The sequence below is a fragment of the Silurus meridionalis genome, chromosome 6, assembly GCF_014805685.1.
Source record: "Silurus meridionalis isolate SWU-2019-XX chromosome 6, ASM1480568v1, whole genome shotgun sequence".
NCBI lineage: Eukaryota > Metazoa > Chordata > Actinopteri > Siluriformes > Siluridae > Silurus > Silurus meridionalis.
In genome coordinates this window covers 23,698,781-23,721,923 of record NC_060889.1, presented here as the reverse complement: position 1 = coordinate 23,721,923, position 23,143 = coordinate 23,698,781, and the positions used below count along the sequence as shown (strand labels likewise).

Sequence of the window (23,143 nt, the reverse complement as noted above, 5' to 3'; positions counted from 1 at the left end):
AATAACAATACCTTTTATCAATTTCTGAATATTCATGGACCGGGCGGTCTTTGCTTAGAACAAAACCAGACTGACAAAAAGAATAATGTAGTTTACTTTATTGCACACTTCACTTCAGCTTCACATGTTGCATTTACTTCTACCAGGACCCGCTGGGTAAGTGTGTGGGTTTTGGAAAAGCACGAAGATCCAATAAATACTTAATAACTTAATCCAACAAATCAATATTATCTCACAACTAAAGGGAAAAAATTATTACACAAAATGGAGTTAATATATATCCAGTTTTTCATAGTTGAACCTCCTCTATAACAGCATTCTTGGTGTTTTCTCTATCAGTCTGAACTGTAAAATAAATAAAGAAAAACATGAATTGTAAAGTTTATTAAAATGTACAAAAGTACTAACAGAAATGTTCTTACCTCGAGCTCTGTAACATTTCACTGCCAAAGTGACGGTCAGCAGTAGATACACAGAGATCGTCACTAGACTGCTGATTAGCCTAAACACTAGTCCAGTTTTCGCAAATGACTGACCTGAGAATGATGAATATAACAATTATACCACTGTGTTAAGTGCAGAACAAACTCCTAAATAAACACAAGATGCAAAGAAACACTTGCTTTAATGTACACTTTATAGCACAGAGCTGTATCCCTGAATCTGTTCAAATCGAATTGTCATTTCAAAAGCAACAGCTTATTGATATGAACTTTTATAGTAAATACACCATATAGACTAAGGAAAAAAGAATAAAAAATACATGTCAGTATTTAATTTATATTATCTATATGTAATTTAAGTTTATTTTTATTGATAGAATAAAAAAAGTACCATGAGAGGCAGACGTTACCCCTGCCATGATGGGGGAATGCGAGAGCCCTAGTACTGATAATACTCCCATTTCTTCTACTGTTTACTAGCGGTAACAAAATTTTACAGTTGAAGGAATGGAAATTGATTGCAAGTCTTGCACTACCGTAACAACTTCTACTACTAAGTATGTCTTTGTTCAGAAGGATAGGCATATGGATGTAATTTATAAATAATGGGAAGACTAATCAATGTACAGAGCTGGAAGTAATGAATTACATTTACTCAGGTTAAAGTAGTTTTTAACTTACTTACTTAAGTATTAAGTTTAAGATTTGTTATAAGTATGTGTTAGAGCAGTGGTCCCCAACCTTTTTTTGCACCACAGACCAGATATAAATGTTATAAATACAACAAATTAAAATGATACGACCGGTATAAAAACTGATATTTTCTAAATATAATAATAATCGTGAATCCACTGTGTTGTTTTTTGTTCGTTGTGCGTGCTTGGGGGTTTCAATTTAGTGGTAATGTATTATGTGTTAGCGGCCTGAGCAGCACCTTTAAGAAGGTAGAGAATGGAGGTAAGACATGTGAACGAGGCATCATGACATGCATCAAGAGTCATAGACAGATGTGGTGTAGAGAAGCCGGTAATTTTCCAAAATAAAACTATTCAGAATCAGATAATAAAACGGAAACAATGTAAGTTATGTATTCTTTCTGTGCGGCCCGGTACCAATTGACCCAAAGACAACCAATTGACCCGGGGGTTGGGGACCACTGTGTTAGATGTTTTGTACATATTAAATCACCTCTGTTGCTGAGTACAAAAACTAAATAAATAAAAAATAATTATAATTGTTTGCTTGTTGTATATATATATATATATATATATATATATATATATATATATATATATATATATATATATATATATATATATATAAAAGCTTTAAAAATTTACTCAGAGTAAAATTTACCAATGAGTTAATTTTTACTTTTACCTGAGAAGATTTTTGGACCAATAACTTGTCCTTAAGTAAAATTTCATTGAAGTAACAATACTTTTACCAGAGTAGAATATATTATTACTCTTTCCACCTCCGGCAATGTATATTTTTATTTGTGATGATTGAGTGAATATCTGAACTGTACTGACAACAAGAGCTGTTCGAAATCTTAACAGCTTCTTCTGTGGTTCATCCCACATCTGTCCCCTACTGATAATGAAAAATAGGCACCAAAATTCATGAAAAAAGGGAATAAAATGTGACTCATATTCTTAATGTGTGCATTAAGAATATGCTATTAACTAGAAAATTAAAATTGCCTAATCAAACAAAGTTATTGAAAATGTAATAATTTAATTTCTTTGGGGTTCCTATATGTGTAAAATCTGGCTTTGTCCTCCAGTGCCTCACCCACCCTTGACCTCAGTGCATGTCACTGCCATAAAGTATTTGGTAACAGGAAATAACACTCATAAATTGCCTCAAAGAAATTAAATAACCATTTGTCCGGATTAAAAGAGAAGTTTAGACATGTTTATTCAGTCAGGTCGGCAGAATCTTAGCACCTTTTGGACACAGTTGAGAAGTTTTTTCTTTAAGAATATACACAAGCCACATTGAAATTGTCTCCTTGATTGAATGATTCACCATACAGAACAGCAAGGGAGTAATTGACTTAGCATCAGAACCCATCAAAATCTGTGTCTTCCTCATTAGAAAACTAGTTGATTGTTTTAGTAATTAAATATAATTAAGATAAAAAATGTGTCATTAAGTGCTAAATTAATACATATAATATGTTGGTTGTAAAAAGAATCTAAAAGAAAACATGAAGACATGCTGTTATTGAAAAATATTCAACAGAACTTAGTTAATTCGTTTCCTAAATCCCAATTGAGTTTTATTCCTTTCTAAGTAAATATTTTTGGCATTCATTCATTCTTACTTAATCTGACTGAAATCCAGCTTTTCGGTGACTCTCCTCTCTCTGGGTGTGTACAGTAGTAGAAACCTTCATCTGACTTTGACACACTGCTGATGGTCATCAGTCCTGTAGTCTGTTCCAGGAGAACTGAATCATTTTTATAGAAATCAAAGCCAGAGTCTGAGATCTTTGTGTTGAGATATAAACAGTGTAAAGTCAGAGGATTTCCCTCATTTACAGGATGGACAGGGCTGTCCAGGATCACATCACCATCTGTAGGAAAGAGAAAAAAAAACTATTGTACAACAACGCAATCCCAGAAACAATAATAATGAGTAAACATAAAATATGTTCAGTCTAACGAAAAAAACTCTACACATTCGTTAGATGGTTTTCTATTTAGACACACAAAGTTATGCTGTTTTCTTTTTCCTTTATCGATAATCACACAACATGAAGACTCACTGTGTACTGTGATGTTGACAGGATTACTGCGTTCTCCAGATTCAGACTGACACCAGTAAACTCCAGTGTGTGATTGAAAGAGGGAGCTGATGTTACATGCTGAAACTGATGAACAACCAAAAAACACCCCATTGTTCATGTATCCTCTCACTGCCCATTCAGTAGAGTCTCTCTGGTTCTCACAGCGCAGTGACAGAGAGTCAGAAATAAAGTGTTGAGATCTGCTGGGATTGATGATCAGAGACACTGAACGAGATTCACCTGAAATACACAAAATAAAATTTATGATGTTATTATGAAAATCTTTAGCCTTCATTTCTGATCATTTAGTTTAAATAGAAGAGAATCTGACACTACAGATTTTTACAGACAATATAATATATTACAAAAATATACTATCGGTCATTTACGTACAAACACTTATTTCCTCACCAGTGATCCACAGTGGCTGATCTTTGCTGTACTGTGAGTAATAGACTTGTTCTCCTCTCACTGCTCTGCACATATAAACTCCTGTGTGGTTCAGAGTAACAGGACTGAGTGTGTAGGAACCTCCAGATCCTCTGCTGCTGTTTGAGAGAAGCTCTGGTCTGTGCTTGTAGGAACCCTGACTGTCTCTGTAGAGAACATCTGTGTACCAGCTGAATGTCCAGTCTGTAGAGGAGGATTTAATCTCACAGTTTAGAGTAACTGAGTCTCCTTCAGTCAGCCAACTCTGTGGAGACACACTCACGACTGCCTCTGCTGCATCTGATAGACAACAGATGGAAAAAGTGTACAAAGTAGTTACATGTAATATAATATCATAATCAAATTATGCATATTTCCAACAAATACACATTGCAATAAATACATTTCTGATACTACTGTAATTAGACTGACAGTTTGTAAAAAAATATATATGATATAATATTTAATAATATAACAAGTCACTTAAGAAGATGCAATGTTTTGCAAACACAATGTTATTAAAGAATTTACTGTTTGTATAAATGTATTCAAATTTTTGTGATGTTTATGTTTTCTGCATTAATGGGCATTTCATTTGTCCAAACACTTGGAACACATATGTTTAAAAAATAAAAAAAGGCATCATATTTCATAATAAAATTAATCTGTAATTGTGATGCTGGGTTTGGCAAAAAAAAAAAAAGAAAGAAAAAAAAGCAGGTGCAGCATTTAATTTCATTATTATTATTATTATTATTATTATTATTATTATTATTATTATTATTATATATTTTATTTTTTTAATACACAGCAATTTTGTGACTCACCAGTGACGTTTACCCAGAGTGCATCACTGTAGTGTGTGTAGTAGACTGGGTTTCCTCTTCCAGCTCTGCACCAGTACTGACCTCCATCAGAGACATTAACTGATCTGATGGTGTAGGAGTGTGTTTCAGTCTCAGTCTCACGGCTCTGTGTATCTTTGCTCCAGTAAAACTTCCATCCAGCAGACTGCAGCTTCAGTGTACAGTACAGAGTCACTGAGTTTCCTGTCAGTGCAGCTTCTTTAAGGTCCGATGTGAGTTCAGGTTTAGGTTTTTCTGTAGTTGGAGATGAAACACACAGTTCATGTGCTGCTCTCAGAGTGTTAATCACAATCACTACTACACTAATACAGGCAGAGACATGCTGTTAGTGATACAATGCAAAAGTTCTTGTAAAAAACTTTCTGACCATAGTCACTGTTAGAGTTCTCTGAACACTATGAAAAATAATTTAATCATATTCGTAGCATTTAAACACAACCTTCTCTGACAATCTGAGTTTGAATTAGTGTGATTTGTAATGATTATATCTATCAGTACTTAAATGTAATATCAGACATGTACCTATAACTGAGAGAGTCACTTCATCACTCTTTTTTAACAATCCATCAAAATTTCCACATTTGTATTTGTGGCTCTGATCTACTGTTATAGTGTAAACATTTTCAGCAGATGTGTGAACAGGAAAATTATCCCTGCACCAAATGTACAATCCACTTCTTCAAAAACTAAAATGATATCATTTAGTTTCAAATAATAAAAAATGGTCACACATTTTATAAATAAAGCAGAACTCCATGCTAACACGGCAAAGAGGAAACAGAGCTGTGGCAATCCAGCAGGTTGCAAAGTCCATTGACTGTTTCCATCATATCTTTAATTAAGGATGTTAAAAAATGAAATGTCCTATATTTTTCACTTATCTTGTAAAATCGACGATTCAGAACAGTTAAACAGTTTGATTCGTAAAACAAATAAAAAGAATACCTAGCATTAGTGTAAACTGTAGTCCACTAGAACACAACAGCAGCAGCAACAACAACAGCAATAACAACAACCACCATCTTATCACCTGTCTGGTACTGAGATATTCATGTCTCTCTTACAAAATATACTCATGTGCTTTTTAAATTATAAATATCACTATGTGTTAAAATATCCTTTGACTTGTTTAGATATCATTTAGGATTTATTATTATTATTATTATTATTATTATATATTTTATTTTTTTAATACACAGCAATTTTGTGACTCACCAGTGACTTTTACCCAGAGTGCATCACTGTAGTGTGTGTAGTAGACTGGGTTTCCTCTTCCAGCTCTGCACCAGTACTGACCTCCATCAGAGACACTAACTGATCTGATGGTGTAGGAGTGTGTTTCAGTCTCAGTCTCACGGCTCTGTGTATCTTTGCTCCAGTAAAACTTCCATCCAGCAGACTGCAGCTTCAGTGTACAGTACAGAGTCACTGAGTTTCCTGTCAGTGCAGCTTCTTTAAGGTCCGATGTGAGTTCAGGTTTAGGTTTTTCTGTAATTGGAGATGAAACACACAGTTCATGTGCTGCTCTCAGAGTGTTAATCACAATCACTACTACACTAATACAGGCAGAGACATGCTGTTAGTGATACAATGCAAAAGTTCTTGTAAAAAACTTTCTGACCATAGTCACTGTTAGAGTTCTCTGAACACTATGAAAAAGAATTTAATCATATTCGTAGCATTTAAACACAACCTTCTCTGACAATCTGAGTTTGAATTAGTGTGATTTGTAATGATTATATCTATCAGTACTTAAATGTAATATCAGACATGTACCTATAACTGAGAGAGTCACTTCATCACTCTTTTTTAACAATCCATCAAAATTTCCACATTTGTATTTGTGGCTCTGATCTACTGTTATAGTGTAAACATTTTCAGCAGATGTGTGAACAGGAAAATTATCCCTGCACCAAATGTACAATCCACTTCTTCCCAGAATAGTACATGTGAGTGTAACTCTCTCTCCTCTGAATACTTGGGGTGAATTCGGCTGCACAGACAGAACAGGTTTATTTGCTGGAAAGTTAAAAAGCAAAAACACACACTATCAATGTAAATATCTGAACTTCTGCAGGGCAATCTACATAAACAATAAAAAAAATGTTACTATATAAAAATCACCTGGAGCATGACATACTGGGATAAGTGAAATCATCACTAAAAAGAAAAGAGAAATAGAGAACATGATGTGGAGTGAAGTCACTTTTTTCTTTAAGAAACAAAACAAGAACAGCAAATTGCAAAAAATATATATAAAAATATTAAAATAGAAATATGAGATACAGTTTTGAGTATTTAGTTGTTTTATGACAAATACTACACTCATCAGCAATTCAAACATCGAAATCTTTCACACCAAAAATTCTGAATGTTGCTTAAAACAAATTGCACTACATCAGAAAGCAGCAAATAAAAGCAGCAGTAAACGATTACATTTATAGTCACTGTTGTGGTTTTCAGCGAATGATTATGAATTTGTACACCAATGCATATTTTTTCATTTCTAATAAATCAAGCCTGTTAGATTACTTCATTTCTCCTTTCCACATTTGCATTTACCTACTACAACAGTAACTTATCTGTTTTTTAAATATGATTTACTGCGGCTTTACTACATTGAAATGCTTGTTTTTTTCTATTTTTTTATTTTTATAATTATATTTAATGTATGCATATAGCATTTAATTATTATACAAAATTAAAGTCATTATATATTCTAGATGCCTATATCTTTACAAATAAACAAATGTCTGTGCATTATTTTGTGTCTTTCATTTTATTTCATTCTTTTAAGTCAATATATTTTATATTGAGTAAATGTTGTTTTTTATTTATTTGTTTTGTTGTTGAAAAACCCACCCAGCATGAGTGAATTTGTTCAATGGAGAAATCCCACATGCACTTCTGAACAAGCAGCACTATAAACTTTAAAATGTCTAAATTAAAGATAGTTAAACTCAATATGTGGCTTTTGCATTTTTTTAAAGTACACTTTTATACATAAATACCCTGCAATTAGGGTTTTATATAGTTATAATAAGCAAAACATCTAATAATTGAAAACATTTTTTGTATAGGTCTAATCGATTAATCAAAAAATAATCGTCCAACTAATCTTCTTCCTTTTTCTTCTTTCGGCTTCTCCCATTAGGGGTCGCCACAGCAGATCATCTGTCTCCATATCCCACAGTCCTCTACATCGGCTTCTTTTCAACCAACTACCTGCATGTCTTCCCTCACCCCATCCATAAACCTCCTCCTTGGTCTTTTCCTCTTTTCCCCCTTCCTGGAGGCTCCATCCTCAGCATTTTCCTCCCATTATACCGCATGTCCCTCCTCTGCACATGTCCAAACCATCTCAATCTCGCCTCCCTCACCTTGTCTCCAAAACGTTCTACATGCGTTGTCTCTCTAATAAACTAGTTTCTGATCCTGTCCATCCCCGTCACTCCCAACAAAAATCTTTTACTCAATGCCACTGTCTCTAAACTATACAACATCTCAGGTTTTACCAGAGTCCTATAAACTTTTCCTTTCACTCTTGCAGATACTCTTCTATCAGAAATCACTCCTGCTATCACTCTTCTCCACCCACTCCACCCTGCCTGCACTCTTTTCTTCACTTCTCTAACACACTCTCCATTACTTTGCACTGTTGACCCCAGGTACCTGAACTCCTCCAACTTCTCCACCTTTTTTGGACAACAAATCCACTAAACAAAGACCACACAATTTCAAAGAATAAGCAAGAGACAGACACAAAAGGGAAACTTGAATACACAGAGCACACAGGACACCGATGAAAACAAGGCATAATTATAGACACCGTTACGAAATGGTGACATCTAGTGGCGAAAACCGGAAACACAAAGAAAGTAAAAACTAAAGCCGGAAACCTCCCCAGATACTGATAAGAATTCTTAAAACCCCAGCTATTAATTTAGCATGAAGGTTTTGTTTGACCGCAACTGTAAATCAAAAACTAAAATGATATCATTTAGTTTCAAATAATAAAAAATGGTCACACATTTTATAAATAAAGCAGAACTCCATGCTAACACGGCAAAGAGGAAACAGAGCTGTGGCAATCCAGCAGGTTGCAAAGTCCATTGACTGTTTCCATCATATCTTTAATTAAGGATGTTAAAAAATGAAATGTCCTATATTTTTCACTTATCTTGTAAAATCGACGATTCAGAACAGTTAAACAGTTTGATTCGTAAAACAAATAAAAAGAATACCTAGCATTAGTGTAAACTGTAGTCCACTAGAACACAACAGCAGCAGCAACAACAACAGCAATAACAACAACCACCATCTTATCACCTGTCTGGTACTGAGATATTCATGTCTCTCTTACAAAATATACTCATGTGCTTTTTAAATTATAAATATCACTATGTGTTAAAATATACTTTGACTTGTTTAGATATCATTTAGGACATGAGATTAATAACAACACAAAGAGGACATTAACTTACAGAGCATCACAGCGAGTGAACTGAAGTCCATCATCACTGATTCTCCTCGATGACTGACTGATCAGAAGCCTCAGCGCTTCCTGTGTTCCTTTAGAGTATGAGGTAAGTATTTTATATTATACTTCTCTTTTAGTGAAGACGTTGAGCCATAATCTCAGTCTGAAGCAAGTTTAACCCGAAAAAAGGTACCTTAAGACAAAAAAAGACAGAAGAACAACAAAGTAAGGAGCTGGATGTAAATAACGTGTTTCTGTAGAATCTTAGGGGATTGGACTAATGAAATTAACTTATCTGTATATGTATATTAATTATTTATAATATATATAATATATATTGCTTATGTCTAAGATGATCCTTCCTCCATTTTCTTTAATAACATATCTGCATAATTTGTAATTGCTGTGAAGAAAAGATTATTTGACAAATGTAAAGGACAAAAAATGTTTTAGTGTCATAAACACATTATTATTTCAACCGAAAACATTTTTATCACCAACAGTGACAATGGCTTTTATTTTTTAACAGATGAATGAAATGAGAGAAATCCTGTCTGTCTCCTCTTTAAGTCTGTAGGCAAAGGGGAGTAACAGGTGGAGATTATGTGATGGTGGCTGGAGGGAAGGCCATAAACAAGACAAAAGTATTTGTTCTACTTTTATTTCTAGCAGAGTATGATACAATAAATGAACAGTTTTCTATTTAAATTGGGGGGAAATTGTGTGGGAGTGGAATGACAGATTACAGTAGGTTATTACAAGGCCCATCCAAACAGGGAAGGGAATCCATCATTCACTACATGATGGTACAAAAGTAATAAAAAGAACATTACAACATCTATACTTCCTATTAAAAATCAACCTTACCAAATAATATTGTGCCACTTGTTTCTAATCCAGTGTGTCTAATGTTGGGTGCACACTGTGCCACTTTTAGTCATTTGTGATTGTTGCTTATCAGACTGTACAAACATGATCCCCATGTCACACTGTATGATCTCAGTTGTCATAATGTCCGACTGTAAGACAATCAAAAACTGATGCACACAAAAACTAAAGAAATCTTCACTCTCAAACTCTCTCACTAATGGTAATCTGTAGCATTCCTTTTGTTCATTAGATGCCTTGATATTAAAACATCATACAAGCACTCCTTTTCCCTCCATAACTCAATAAGTATCTCTTCTTGCTGAGTTCACCTGATTCATGTCAACATTATACCTGTGGTGGTTGCCATTGATTCTTTGTTTGACAGTTGTTGTAGGAGAAGTCACACTGCAGGAAAGAGTCAGAAATCTTCTGACACTGCCAGAATTTCATCAAAGGGAAAAAGTGATTGCAACAGCAAATAATCGGCTGTCAGTAAACATGTCAAACCAGCAATCAAATCTTAGGATTATAGGAATCTTTTAGGAAAAAAAAAATTTGTCTCTGGTGAACAAATCGTGTTCAAATTGCACAGCATTTCTCAGTTAGCATTAAACAGCATTCTGTTTTGAAAACCTTCCTACAAAAGCAACAAAACAATATCCCTTCATTTTATGCAATCTTTCCTCCCTCTATAATATAAAAAGCCCCGCCTTTTTGGAGTTATCAGCATCACTATTTGGTGTAGTAATAGCGCCACAGCGACATGATAATTGGTGGAATTGTATCTGTTAATATATATAAAGAAAAGTTTTCCTAAGCTCATGAAAAGGAAATGAAAAGGAACTAAAAGTATGTGTTATGCAAGTATACCATTATGTTAAGATGGAACCAGATATGTCTTTTAAGTTGTGTAAATGTGATTACATTACATCATAATTCAGTGTAAATGAAATTGTGAAATAATTGTGATTGTGTGTCACACACACACACACACACACACACACACACACACACACACACACACACACACACACACACACACACACACACACACACACACACACACACACACACACACACACACACACACAATTACTGTATCCCTTGTCAGTTTTCTGGCAGACACTCCTACTTGAAATACATATGTGAAAATGCTGTTTGATTCTTAGCTGATGAGCTTAATTCTAAGACCAGTCTAATGTCAGCAGTTTTTGTAACTGGTATCTACGGTATGTAAAGTGTATATATGGTCCTCCTCCACAACGATTAGTGTCCTGTCAACAACAGGTCCTACTTGTCCATGTTTCTGGGAACTTTTAATGGAACTTTATCCTGGTCTAAATAGTACAGCGTCCTATTTTTACTAAAAGACCAAAGAAAAACCAACTTTCACCAGTGAAACATTCCATTGTAATAGAGTGCCTTGCATATGTATTCATTAAACTGCAACCTGGAACTAAAATAAACTTGACTGGACTTTGTGTCTGCACAAACGATCCCAAAATTCTGAAGTTGAGGAAACTCTATATAGCTTGTAAGTGTAGCATATAGCTAACAAATAATGAAATTGAAAATGTGATTATGTGAATTATGTGACAAAATCTTATAGTTAGTTACTAGAGTTGCAATTAAACCTGTGTGCACTTAAAGTGGCATGATCAAAGCAAAGTCTTCAATGTGATGATATCTGAGAATATTTGTATCATAATTTGCTGCAGGCAAATTTATTTTTGGAATTTGTAGGCCAAGCGATATGTCGAGAATTGAGAGACCAGGTTTAATAATGAGCCCTGTTGAAAAAAAAATGAATGCTAACCTTTTGCAGTTTTTTCTGAGGACTAGAATATTCAGAGAGTGAGAAATGTGCGTGCCTTTGTCACAGTTAATGACCATTGGTTACCTGTATCATTCGGAATAATATATTTATTTTATTGATGTTTAAAATTTTCTGTGATCTTAATTCTCTCTCTATAAGTGAAATAATTGTTAAATATGTTCCAATTAACTCATTCCATAACAGTAACCTCTTGCTATTTGGAAAAAAAACTTTCTGCAGCTGTTTATGCATTTCCTTAAATGTTTTTCTATTCTATATACTATAGATTTATATGTACTGTTGCTGGAAATTATGTTTGGGCTTTGTCCTCATTTAAGGATGCAGTGAGATTGTGAGAGCAATGGCTTAAGGCTCTGTGCAAGGATTCCGTAGTCTGCCGAGACTCAATTGTGTCAGGACTTGTCATTGTTTCCTCTTGACGCTTTTCCTCCTGTTTATTACTTAATAATACTGCCACCAAAATATAAGAATTTGGTAACTGTCACAGAACTATGTCACTTACAGCATATACGTTTCCAGTGTAGGCCAAGGAGAACTGGGTGGTTAAGCAAGAGAGTTACCAGAAACATATGAGTTCATGTTGGAGCACTTTGACTTGAAGCTTATTGCCAATGGGTCCTCTATCAATGGCTTGGATGGTGCATGGATGGTGCATGCAGCTTGATGAGAAGGTTGAAGCAGTTCAGTGCAGAGGTTGTGGCATATTACTCTCACATGTTCAATTAAATGTAATGCTCTTCCAGAGTCTATCTGTGCTGTCAGAATAAAAGGATTGCCACTTACCAAAATCCAGTGCATGCTTAGAAGAATACATAAAATATTTTTATATTTTATATACATTTATTATAGAAATTATATCTGATGATGGAAAATCCTAATGCAGTGACACAGGCACAAATCCTGATCCTGAATCAATGATAGATCTTTAGACTCATAATGCACAAGATGAACAGCTATCCATGCTGCATAGGATTATTTCACAAGAACTGTACTGAGGTTGAGGTTTACTCAAAGTCAATACTTTCACTCACCTACACTATAACAACAAACTTTATAGTTTTATTTAAATATTTTTTATTGATTTTTAATGTTACACAGCAATCACAACCACACAGACATAAGCAACATTCTTCTTAGCTCACATATTCTACACCAAATAGTAGCCCATGACGATTCAATATAAGTTAGTAGGGCTGCCAGACCCTGTAGAACTTTCCAGAGGAACCTCAGATAGTATACTTAAGATGCTCAAGTTTAAGATAAGACATCACCTCCAATACCTATTGTTTGTGAGATGGTGGCCTTGCCTTTGTCCAACTGAGAAGGATCAGGCGTCAGCCAATAATGAGATAAAGGCGATGATTTCTATCCGATTAGCCAATAAGTGCATTTCTTCCAGCACTACACCGAAAATGGAAGTCAAGCGATTAGGGTCCATATCTTTATTACATATAGATGAGAATGTTCTGAAGATGTCTATCCAAAAAACCTTTAATCTGGGGCATCCCCAGAACATATGACTCAGGTCTGCTGATTACAAACCACATCTGGGGCAAGATTAATCTGACCCTGGATACATTTTAGCCAGCTTGATCTTAGACAAATGTAGCATATGAATCACCTTGACCTGTAAAAGTCAGTCTGATACATACAGAAGACGAGTGTATCAATTATGTTGCGCATTTGCCAGGCTGTATCTGATATCTCTATTCCCAGTTCCTCCTTCCATTGCCTTCTTGTATAATCTAGAGATGGAGAGGCAATTCTTTGAATAATGTCATATTAAATGGACATCATGCCCTTTTGAAAAGGGTCCATATTAGCAACTCTTCTATCCAGCCCCCTTCTGGTTGGTTCGTGGAAGGTAAGAAGTGTTTTTTTAATGATGCTACGGACTTGTAAGTAACTAAATAAATTAGACTGAGGGATCTCAAAGTCCATACTTAGCTTTTGGAATTAAATGAATGTGCCATTTTTTAAAAGGTCCTTAACACAGCTAATTCTGTTTCTGAACCACACATGAAATGATGAATCTTTAAGGGAAGGAGCAAACAGAGGATTTAACAGGATAGGGGCAGAAGGCAAAGCTTGTTTACTATTCTTATGCGAGGAATTTTCTCATCCCAATGAAACATAGAAACATAATTATTCACATCCTTGAAAAATGTTTTGGGAATAAATGGCACAATCTGAAACAAATACAAAAATCTTGGTAGTATTGTCATTTTAATGGAGTCAATCTTCCCAACAAGAGGAATCTGGATTAGACAGGAAGGGTAGGAGATCGTCGGCATAGAGCAGTAGCTTATGCTCATGTCCCTCCTTAAATATTCCAGGCAGGCCATCTATATTCCTCATCAGGATTGTGAGAGGCTCGATGGCAATATTAAAAGGCAGTGGTGGACAGAGGGCAACTCTGCCTTGTCCCCCTAGAGAGTGGAAAGCACAGAACACTGGGCCAAAGCCAAACCTTCTAAGAGTTGCAAATAGGTAAACATATTCAATTCTATCAAATGCTTTGTGGGCATTTAAAGATATTAAGATTTCTGGGTTAAAATTATTTTTGGGTAGATAACAATAAATAAGTGACAAAGATTGGAGGACAACCTCCTCCCAGCAATAAACCCAGTTTGATCTGGATGAATTACCTTTCTCATGACTGGCTCAACTTTGATTACCAGGATTTTATAATCACAGCAGAGTAAACTGACCGGATGATAAGATAAACAGATCCTTATTCTTTTTGAGAAGGACTGATATAATAGCCTGTCTCACGGATAGTGGAGAGACAAGGTCTTCCTTAAATTCCTTACACAACAAAGGTGCTAATTTGGCAGCAAACTTCAAAACTGTCGCCGATAATTGCATTACCAATCTCAAAAACAATGATATAGCCTTCTAAGTTAGATTTGTCTAAAACCCTGTGGGATGGAACTTCTAAGTTGCTATGAAAATCCTACAAAACTAAATAAAATGTTTTTTTTTATTACTAAATTATGAATTTATAAATTGATCAATTGATCAATTATCAATTGATCCTCATTGTGAATATAATGACTGATTTAATGTTTTCACTTGATGGTTTCACACATTCTGTTTAACATCAAATTCAGACTTTTTATTTCCACATTTTATTGCCTCCACATAGCATCACATACAAGAAAATACGATTCTTTTCACAGAATAATAAAACCATTGTCTACAAACCATGAAAGAAAATAATTTTATTAACATTAAAATCACTTTTATTTTTCTTTATTTTAAAAACCCTGATAACATTGAACAAACACACATGCATAATCCATATTTTCTTCTATAATAATCACTCATGCTCATGTACTATTCCTCTCATACTTCATTAAAAACAGTCATCAAGTCATCAATTATTGAAGCCAATGAATTAGATCATGAGCTAAAATATGATTCATGTTAAAAAAGTACATCATAAATCATCACCATGTTTAGAGAGACATTCAAATCACATTTCCAAGTTACACACTATAGAAATGATCCCTGAAAGTATAGAAGGTACAGTCAAGAACCCAAAATAACACACAACTATATTTGGCAGGATCTTCCAGTTTTCGCGGCACTCACTTCCGGGTTTGCGGTGCACGCTTCCGTGTCGGCGGCCATTTTTGTTCCTGATCCCTGATCCCTGTTCTGCTCTACCTTCCTTTTTCTGGTTTGGACTCTGGACTGTTTTTGGTTTTTGTGTTTTTGCTATGCCTATGTTGCATTGTTTACCAGCTCTCTGAATTTTGGACTGTTTTTTTTGGATTTGTTTTCGTCTATGCCTGCATTACCCTGTTTGCCTGTTTTTAGAACATGGGTTGTGTTTTTGCCTTGTCTCTGTTGGCTCTGACCCTAGATCCTGTTCCCGATCCTGTACCTGTTCTGCCTGCCTCGTTATTAATTAAAAACTGTTTTTTTTTTTCATCTTACCCCTGTGGCATCCCACATTTGGGTCCTCCTTCCACTCATCCAATCACCAGCATTTCCTGACAATATTTAAGTATTGCATTTAAGTTGTTTTGATTTGGATTTCTCGTCTGTTCATTTACTTTCCATTTTGTTTATTGATTAAAAAACTAATCTATTACCACTTTTTTTAATGCATCCTTACTACACATTAGGAAGCTTATTGACTTAAAAAAAAAAACAAGATTATCTAGTAAATACTTTATATAGCAACAATATTGTATACTGTGGATAAAGTTTGTTTACTCCTATAAAACTGTATTCTGGATGTTGTCATCATCAGTCTGAACTGTCAAATAAAAATATTGAATTAATTGAGGATATTACAATTACTTAATTAAACTTTGAGATATCACATTTGCTATTACACTATGAATGTATCCCAAGTAAAACTGTGTTTATATAATGAGCAAGAAATAAATTAAATCAACATATAAAATATAAATTATTATTTAATATTTTTTTTTCTCTGCTTTAAATTTCTGTACACTATTTTGTAACTTCAGACTTTTAATCTCTTACAGTTACTGTAAGTCTATCAAATATATATATTGTGGAAATGTTAAAATTGTAGTATTAAAGTAAATCCTTATGATAAATGAAAAGTGTTTCTTCTGTTACAGCATGTCAGAATGTTTATTATGTAAAATGTACAAAACTACTGAAAATGTTTTTACCTCGAGCTCTGTAACATTTCACTGCCACAACGATGGTGAGCAGCAGATACACGGAAACCGTCATCAGACTGCTCATCAGCCTGAACACTGATACTGGAGCTTCTGAATCTGAGCAATTAGGAGTTTGAAATGATGAGGAGTAAAATAATAATAATAATAATATTATTGTGTAAAGTGTAGAACAATCTCTAATAAATACAAGACATGACACCAAAACGTCACTTATTATTTTACTTTTTTTTTTTTTTTACAGTTATTTTTATTATATTTGACAACATTTCTATTCTATATTTAATAAACTAAATAATTTCCTCACCTCTGACTGAAATCCAGCTTTTTGGTGACTCTCCTCTCTCTGGATGTTTACAGTGATAGAAACCTTCATCTGACTTTGAGACACTACTGAAGATCATCTCTCCTGTAGTCTGATTCTGGACGATCAAATCATCTTTATAAAAATCTACACCAGAGTCTGAGATCTTTGTGTTGCGATATAAACAGTGCAAAGTCAGAGGACGTCCCTCAGTTAAAGGATGGACAGGACTGTCCAGGATCACATCACCATCTGTAGGAAAGAGAAAAGCACCTTATTTACAGCTTCAGTAAAATCTGCACAAGACCACCTAATTTCATGCAGAAGATCAATTTTATTGCATGTTAAAATGTATCATCTGAAATCTTCTGAAGAAACATTGCATTATAAACAAAAATATAATATAAAATAATACAATTATATTCATTATCTTATATTATATTATATATTGTAAATTATATTACACTACATAAAAGTCAAGTAAAAATATGTAACAAAATGACAGTCTATACATTACTTCAGTTATGTCCTATGATCCTTTCTTGAAGTATTTTCCTATTTGGACACAAAATTATACTGTTTTGAATTTCCTTTATTAATCATAAAACTATATGAAGACTCACTGTGTACTGTGATGTTGACAGGATTACTGCATTCTCCAGATTCAGACTGACACCAGTAAACTCCAGTGTGTGATGGAGAGAGGGAGCTGATGTTACATGTAGATCCTGAAACTGACAAACAATCAAACCATGTCTCATTGCATGTATATCCTCTCACTGTCCATCCAGTAAAGTCTCTGTGGTTCTCACAGCTCAGTGAGATAGAATCAGCAGTAAAGTGTTGAGTTCTGCTTGGATTGATGATCAGAGACACTGGAGGAGATTCACCTGAAATACACAAAGCAATGTACCATATATTAGCTTGTGTCATTGCATTGGAAAATCCACCAGGTGTCACTGTTGCTGTGGAAAACAGGCAGTCTGCTTAAAGATGTCTAACACCTAGCTAGAGATTTCCTCACCCAGTGTATAACAGGTATTTATCAACTGTCTAAATAGCAATGTGTTCTAATGAAAGCAACATAAACTTATTCAAAATGCTCCTACTCTATCTTATCATTAAACGAATAGCGACACAATCTGTACACAAAATTTAAAAGTTTAAATGACAATACAACATTACTAACATTAATAACTTTTATTATTAAATGTCAACACAAATTTACTTTGTTTTAGTGTATTAATGTTTTTAATGTGGACACTTTCATTTATTATTCTGGGATGCCATTGCACACGATTTTAAACAGGTCTTTTTAATATATTTATATTGCTAACTTGCTAACCCCATAGTAATATTCACTCTTAATAAGCTAAAAAAAAAGCCTTGCAAAACTCATTATATCTGTGCAATGAAACTAGCCATGCTTGGACAAGTTAATATAGCAGCATAGTCAGATGATTGCTACAGTGTTGGTGTGAAACCACAAAAAAAGGAAGTGAATTAAAATTAGGCACAAAAGTGAATTGACTGTATATGTCTAGTCTGTCAGTCAACATTAGAGCACCACCCTCAGGCTGAATTGTGCAAGGACACTAGACTTCTGCCAAAAGTGTTCTGCATGTGTCCAATCATTTGAATAAAAAACTTAGGCCACTAGCAGTCAGTCATAGTTTAGTCATATAAAGTATATAGCCTATGATAAAACCCAAAATATGGCAAACCTAAATTTATTATCAGCAGCCACTACTGTTTAATTGTGTTTTGAGGTTGTGTTTAGGCCATTTAGTTGTTTAAAATAAAAAAAATATTCACATCTGTCTATGACTCACACTTGATGCATGTTATGATGCCTCGGTCACATGCCTTACCTACATCCGCTACCTTCTTAAAGCTGCTGCTCCGGCCGCTAAGACGTAATACTATAATATTAGCGCTAAATTGAAAAAGCTAGCAAAATGAACAAAAACACATAGTGGATTCACATTTATTATTATATTTAGAAAATACCAGTTTTTATGCCGGTCATATCATTTTATTTTGTTATATTTATCTACCACACCTTAAAGGCCGGTCCGTAAAAATATTGTCTGACACTAATCTGGTCCGTAGCGCAAAAAAAATTCTCAAGGGTCTGCTTTAGCTGACTAAACATTGCATATCTAAGTACTGTTTTTATAACTAAACAATTATAATAACACAATATATATGTGAGTTTACAGATTTTAACAAAGTTTATAAGTATGCATGAATGAGATTTTAGATTTAATTGTAATAATAATTGGTATATTACTAATAAACCAAACAAATACTGACATACAAACGGATACATTGTTTGGTCAATTTTTGGTTGGGGTGTTGTTGTTTTTTTGCATTTTTTAACACTGCAAACTTTGTGACTCACCAGTAACATTTACCCAGAGTGCATCACTGTAGTGTGTGTAGTAGACTGGGTTTCCTCTTCCAGCTCTGCACCTGTACTGACCTCCATCAGAGACTCTAACTGATCTGATGGTGTAGGAGTGTGTTTCAGTCTCAGTGTCACGTCTCTGTGTGTCTTTGCTCCAGTAAAACTTCCATCCAGCAGACTGCAGCTTCAGTGTACAGTACAGAGTCACTGAGTTTCCTGTCAGTGCAGCTCCTTTAAGGTCTGATGTGAGTTCAGGTTTAGGTTTTTCTGTAGTTTGAGATGAAACTAGCAGTTAATGTGCTGTTTAGAATGTTTATCATAATCACAACTACACTAATACAGGCAGAGACATGCTGTTAGTAACACCATGTAAAAGTCCTTCTCATAAATAAATATTCTTTTTATCCTACAGGCACACACACACCTGACACAGTGAGTGTAACAGCGTTGCTGGTCTCTGAGCTCTGAGAGTCACTTTTTCTCTGTCCTCTGCAGGTGTATTTACCACTGACAGACTCTAAAGCAGTGAATGAATAGTTTCTGCTTTCATTGTAGGGGAAAATCTGAACATCATCTTTATACCAGTTGTACGTCCACTCAGAGTCTGAATGTTCTTGTATTTCACATACGAACATTACTTTCTCTCCATTGAATATCTGTCCATCAGGCTGCAGAGTCACAACAGCTTTTGGTCTCTCTGTACAGTTACAACAAAAACACGACATCAGTCAAACACACCCTTCTCTGTCCATCTGATATTGAATCAGTGTGATTTGTAATGATTTTGTGTATCTTTAGATATTACACGAGTGTAAGTTCAGACATGTACCTATCACTGAGAGAGTCACTTCATTACTCAGTGGTGTCACTGACCATGCAACAATGGACCCTAAACAAGTGTATCTGTGTCTCTGATGTATTTTTATAGTGTAAACATTTTCATTAGAGCTGTGAGTATATACATCATCTCTTAACCAGTAATACATTATACTTCTTCCGAGAATAGTACATGTGAGTGTAACTTCCTCTCCTCTGAATATTTGGGATGAATTCGGCTGCACAGACAGAACTGGTTTAACTGTTGGAAAAGTTAAAATGGTAACACACAGTGTCAATATATATACGGTATATCAGAAATTCTGGCAGACAATCTACAAACACAACCTTCTCTACCTTAATACAAATCTAACATGTACACAACATATATATATATATAATAAACAAATCACCTTGAGCTTGTCCAACTCGTATCAGTGAAATAAGCACTAAAAGGGAAGAGGAACAGAGAATATAATGTAACACTGGTTTATTTCAATGCCTTGTACTGCACAAAAACGATATATTTTTAGTTTCACTTCAGTTGCAAGAAATGTGTTAATATGGATAGATATTGAGGGACAATATTCAAAAGGAATTGCAAACTGCATTTTCCATATGTGGACACACAAATTGTGACATGATCCAAACAATTTTAAATCTTGCATTACCGTTTGTTTTTTCACTTTAGCGAACAAACAGTGACTGCCAAATTTCAAATGGAAAAGCAAAGTCCTTTTGCAACTGCATTTCCCATGTTTGACGAGTTATGACTGTCATATTTAAATAACAATATTAATTACCACATTCGCCTTTTCACTTTCTCTGCATCATGTATGTAGCCTGCTAAAACTCAAAAGAAATTGCAGTTTCTTTTACATTTGAATTTTCAGAGCCTTGCACTGTTTTCATTTGCATTCCAATGCCTTGCAGTGAACGGTGACATCACTCACCTTTTATAGCCTAGAGGGGAAATGCCAGTAATAGACTTTTTTGCAGAATGTTTTGAACAATAGTTGGTAAAATTGTGAAGGACATTATAATGCTTATACAGCAAGTCGATCACAGTTGATTGACCCTTCGCAAAGAGCTTGATTGACAGGCGTTTATGTCATGGCAGCATGGCTTGTCAGACATAGCAACAGTAACTAACACTTGATTGACAGCTTTCAGTGCAAGGCTTTGGAAATTTAAATGCAAATATTGCTTATCAAATGTAAATATTGCTAAACAAATATTGCAAATAATATTGCTATTTAAATATGACAGTCATAACTCGTAAAACACAAACGCTAATGCAAGATTGCATTTTCGATTTTGTCACAATTTATGCGTCCACATATGAAAAATGCAATTGCAAATAAAATTTGCAATTCCTTTTGAATATTTTCCGGAATATCTTTCAATGCATTAAATCTGCCTGTTACAGTAGTGAATAGTATTTACAAAAAGGTATTTCATGTAAAGAAAGTGAGGATGGATGCAGGTGCAGATTATTTATTATTATTATATTTTTTAAAAGAACATATAAATATAAAGCCCTAAAAAATTAAACAAAAAATAACAAGAAAAATAAAGAAGATAACCATAACCTGTGTGATAAAAAGTGACAGATAACAACCACAGGTTCTGCATTCACAGAAAACATAATACAGCTTCAAAACAGTCAGGTGACATGATCCAGTGAGGGGCAGAGGTTTATGGGAAATGTAGTCCAGTGTTGATTTTGATGTAATCCTGACAATGCTTTTTATTCTCTCACTAGCATGTCCAGGATAAATGAACATATCCAGTCTAGGACTGTGTAATGTGGTGAAAAATGTCTGTTATGGGAAAAATGCTCTCAAAAGTTTTCTCAGTAAAGTCTGTTACACTCATAACTGATATTGTTAGAAAAGGAACACTTCTACTCTGAAATCTGGCAGTTTATTTGCATTAAAAATGTATTAATTAGATACATCAACACCTTTAATTTTGAATAAAACATAAAATTGGATTCAGTGGTGCAGCATCTATATTGTTAGACAGAGACACGAAAGACATTAAAGTCACATTAAATAGCATGTCTGATAACTAGCAGCACTGTCACTGAGAACAAACTAAGCAGTTCATGCACTCATCTATAAACTTAGACCCACCTGTATACCTGCATCTGCATCAAAAACAATAACCAGAATAAAAGTATTTCTGTGACACAGCTGATGCGGATCTACACTGATACAATGTAATGATCATGTTAAAATCTAGTGAATGCTGTAACATATTATCCTAATTTTACTTACAGATCATCAAACGGAGCTCCATCCTGAGATACTGAGGAATGACTGACTGATCAGTCAAAGACACTCCACTTCCTGTCTTCTTTCACACAGAGACACTTCCTTTTATTGCAAGTAACTGTGTTTTTTTTTATTATGTAACCCTATATCCATGTCTTTAATTTATTAATTAATTAATTTCTTTTTGAAATTAATACAAATAGCAGTTTGAAGAACATTACTTTTTCAAACATCACCTTCACAAGAATAAGATGTTTCACAAATGTTTTTTGTATGATAAATGCTTAAGTGACATTTTCTTTTATTAACAAGATCCTTTTATAAATGAAGAAAAGATGCACACTATACATTTAAATGAATGCATGATTTAAAATTGATTAATGGATTATTTTTTGAGAGTCTAGCAGAGATACGCTGTCACAGCTGTTCACTGTGTGTGGTCTGTGTGTACTATTTATAAAACAGAAGTGAAAGTTCCAGCATCCACTGTTAGATCTTAAAGTTGGGGGATTGACGATCTTTCATATCGAGACATATCATCAAACCCTCAATGCACATGGGCAGATCATGAAATAGCAAAAGCATCACCTAGCCAACTACACTACCAAACTTAATCTTCTGAACTGCAATTTCCCAAACTCATGCTGCACCTGCCACCCAACCCAATGCCTGAAAAAGTTCTCAGGTGATGTTTGTAAATGCAAAGGGTAGTTTTCTACAATGCCTCTTCAGAAAAAGAGAACAATAAACAGTAATAATGGCTGATGATGAAAAAATTTAGCAAAACTTGATTTATACTTACTGCAATGTTCCCTCTGGAAAAATCAGGTATTCTATTAATTTAAGAGAACAAAATGAACCTTCTAAAACATATATTCTACACCATTCGTCAAGAAATGAAGAAGTTCCTGATTGAAATGTTAAACATCCTGTTATGTTTCTATT

At 34.4% G+C, this 23,143-nt stretch overlaps 1 protein-coding gene, 1 long non-coding RNA gene and 1 other non-coding gene across 3 annotated transcripts; 1 reads left to right on the top strand and 2 right to left on the bottom strand.

The window, feature by feature from the left end:
* Positions 1-89: 89 nt before the first annotated feature.
* Positions 90-22,242, bottom strand: LOC124387530 (Fc receptor-like protein 5). The gene is made up of 17 exons (XM_046851940.1): positions 22,202-22,242; positions 20,333-20,368; positions 19,933-20,181; positions 19,528-19,800; positions 19,098-19,370; positions 17,317-17,583; positions 16,697-16,945; positions 16,381-16,488; positions 15,961-15,992; positions 6,157-6,184; positions 5,832-6,023; positions 4,578-4,769; positions 3,652-3,975; positions 3,220-3,480; positions 2,776-3,027; positions 423-536; positions 90-345 (listed from the first exon to the last, which is right to left on the bottom strand). Exons 1-17 carry the CDS (start codon positions 22,221-22,223, stop codon positions 290-292), a joined length of 2,928 nt encoding a protein of 975 aa, XP_046707896.1. The 5' UTR covers positions 22,224-22,242; the 3' UTR covers positions 90-289.
* Positions 9,002-15,597, top strand: LOC124387253. The gene is made up of 2 exons (XR_006926133.1): positions 9,002-9,121; positions 15,294-15,597. It is a non-coding gene; the product is annotated as an uncharacterized LOC124387253 (long non-coding RNA).
* Positions 15,044-15,251, bottom strand: LOC124388160. The gene has a single exon (XR_006926345.1). It is a non-coding gene; the product is annotated as a small nucleolar RNA U3 (small nucleolar RNA).
* Positions 22,243-23,143: the final 901 nt, after the last annotated feature.

Bases quoted from the DNA above. Each gene is read 5' to 3' on its own strand.
- LOC124387530 (XM_046851940.1), bottom strand. From the start codon at position 22,223: ATGGAGCTCCGTTTGATGATCT. The intron at 19,801-19,932 runs GTACATGTCTGA...GTAACTGTACAG, and splicing joins AGTGACTCTCTCAGTGATAG to AGAGACCAAAAGCTGTTGTG. The intron at 15,993-16,380 runs GTAAAAACATTT...TTTATTTGACAG, and splicing joins GAAATGTTACAGAGCTCGAG to TTCAGACTGATGATGACAAC.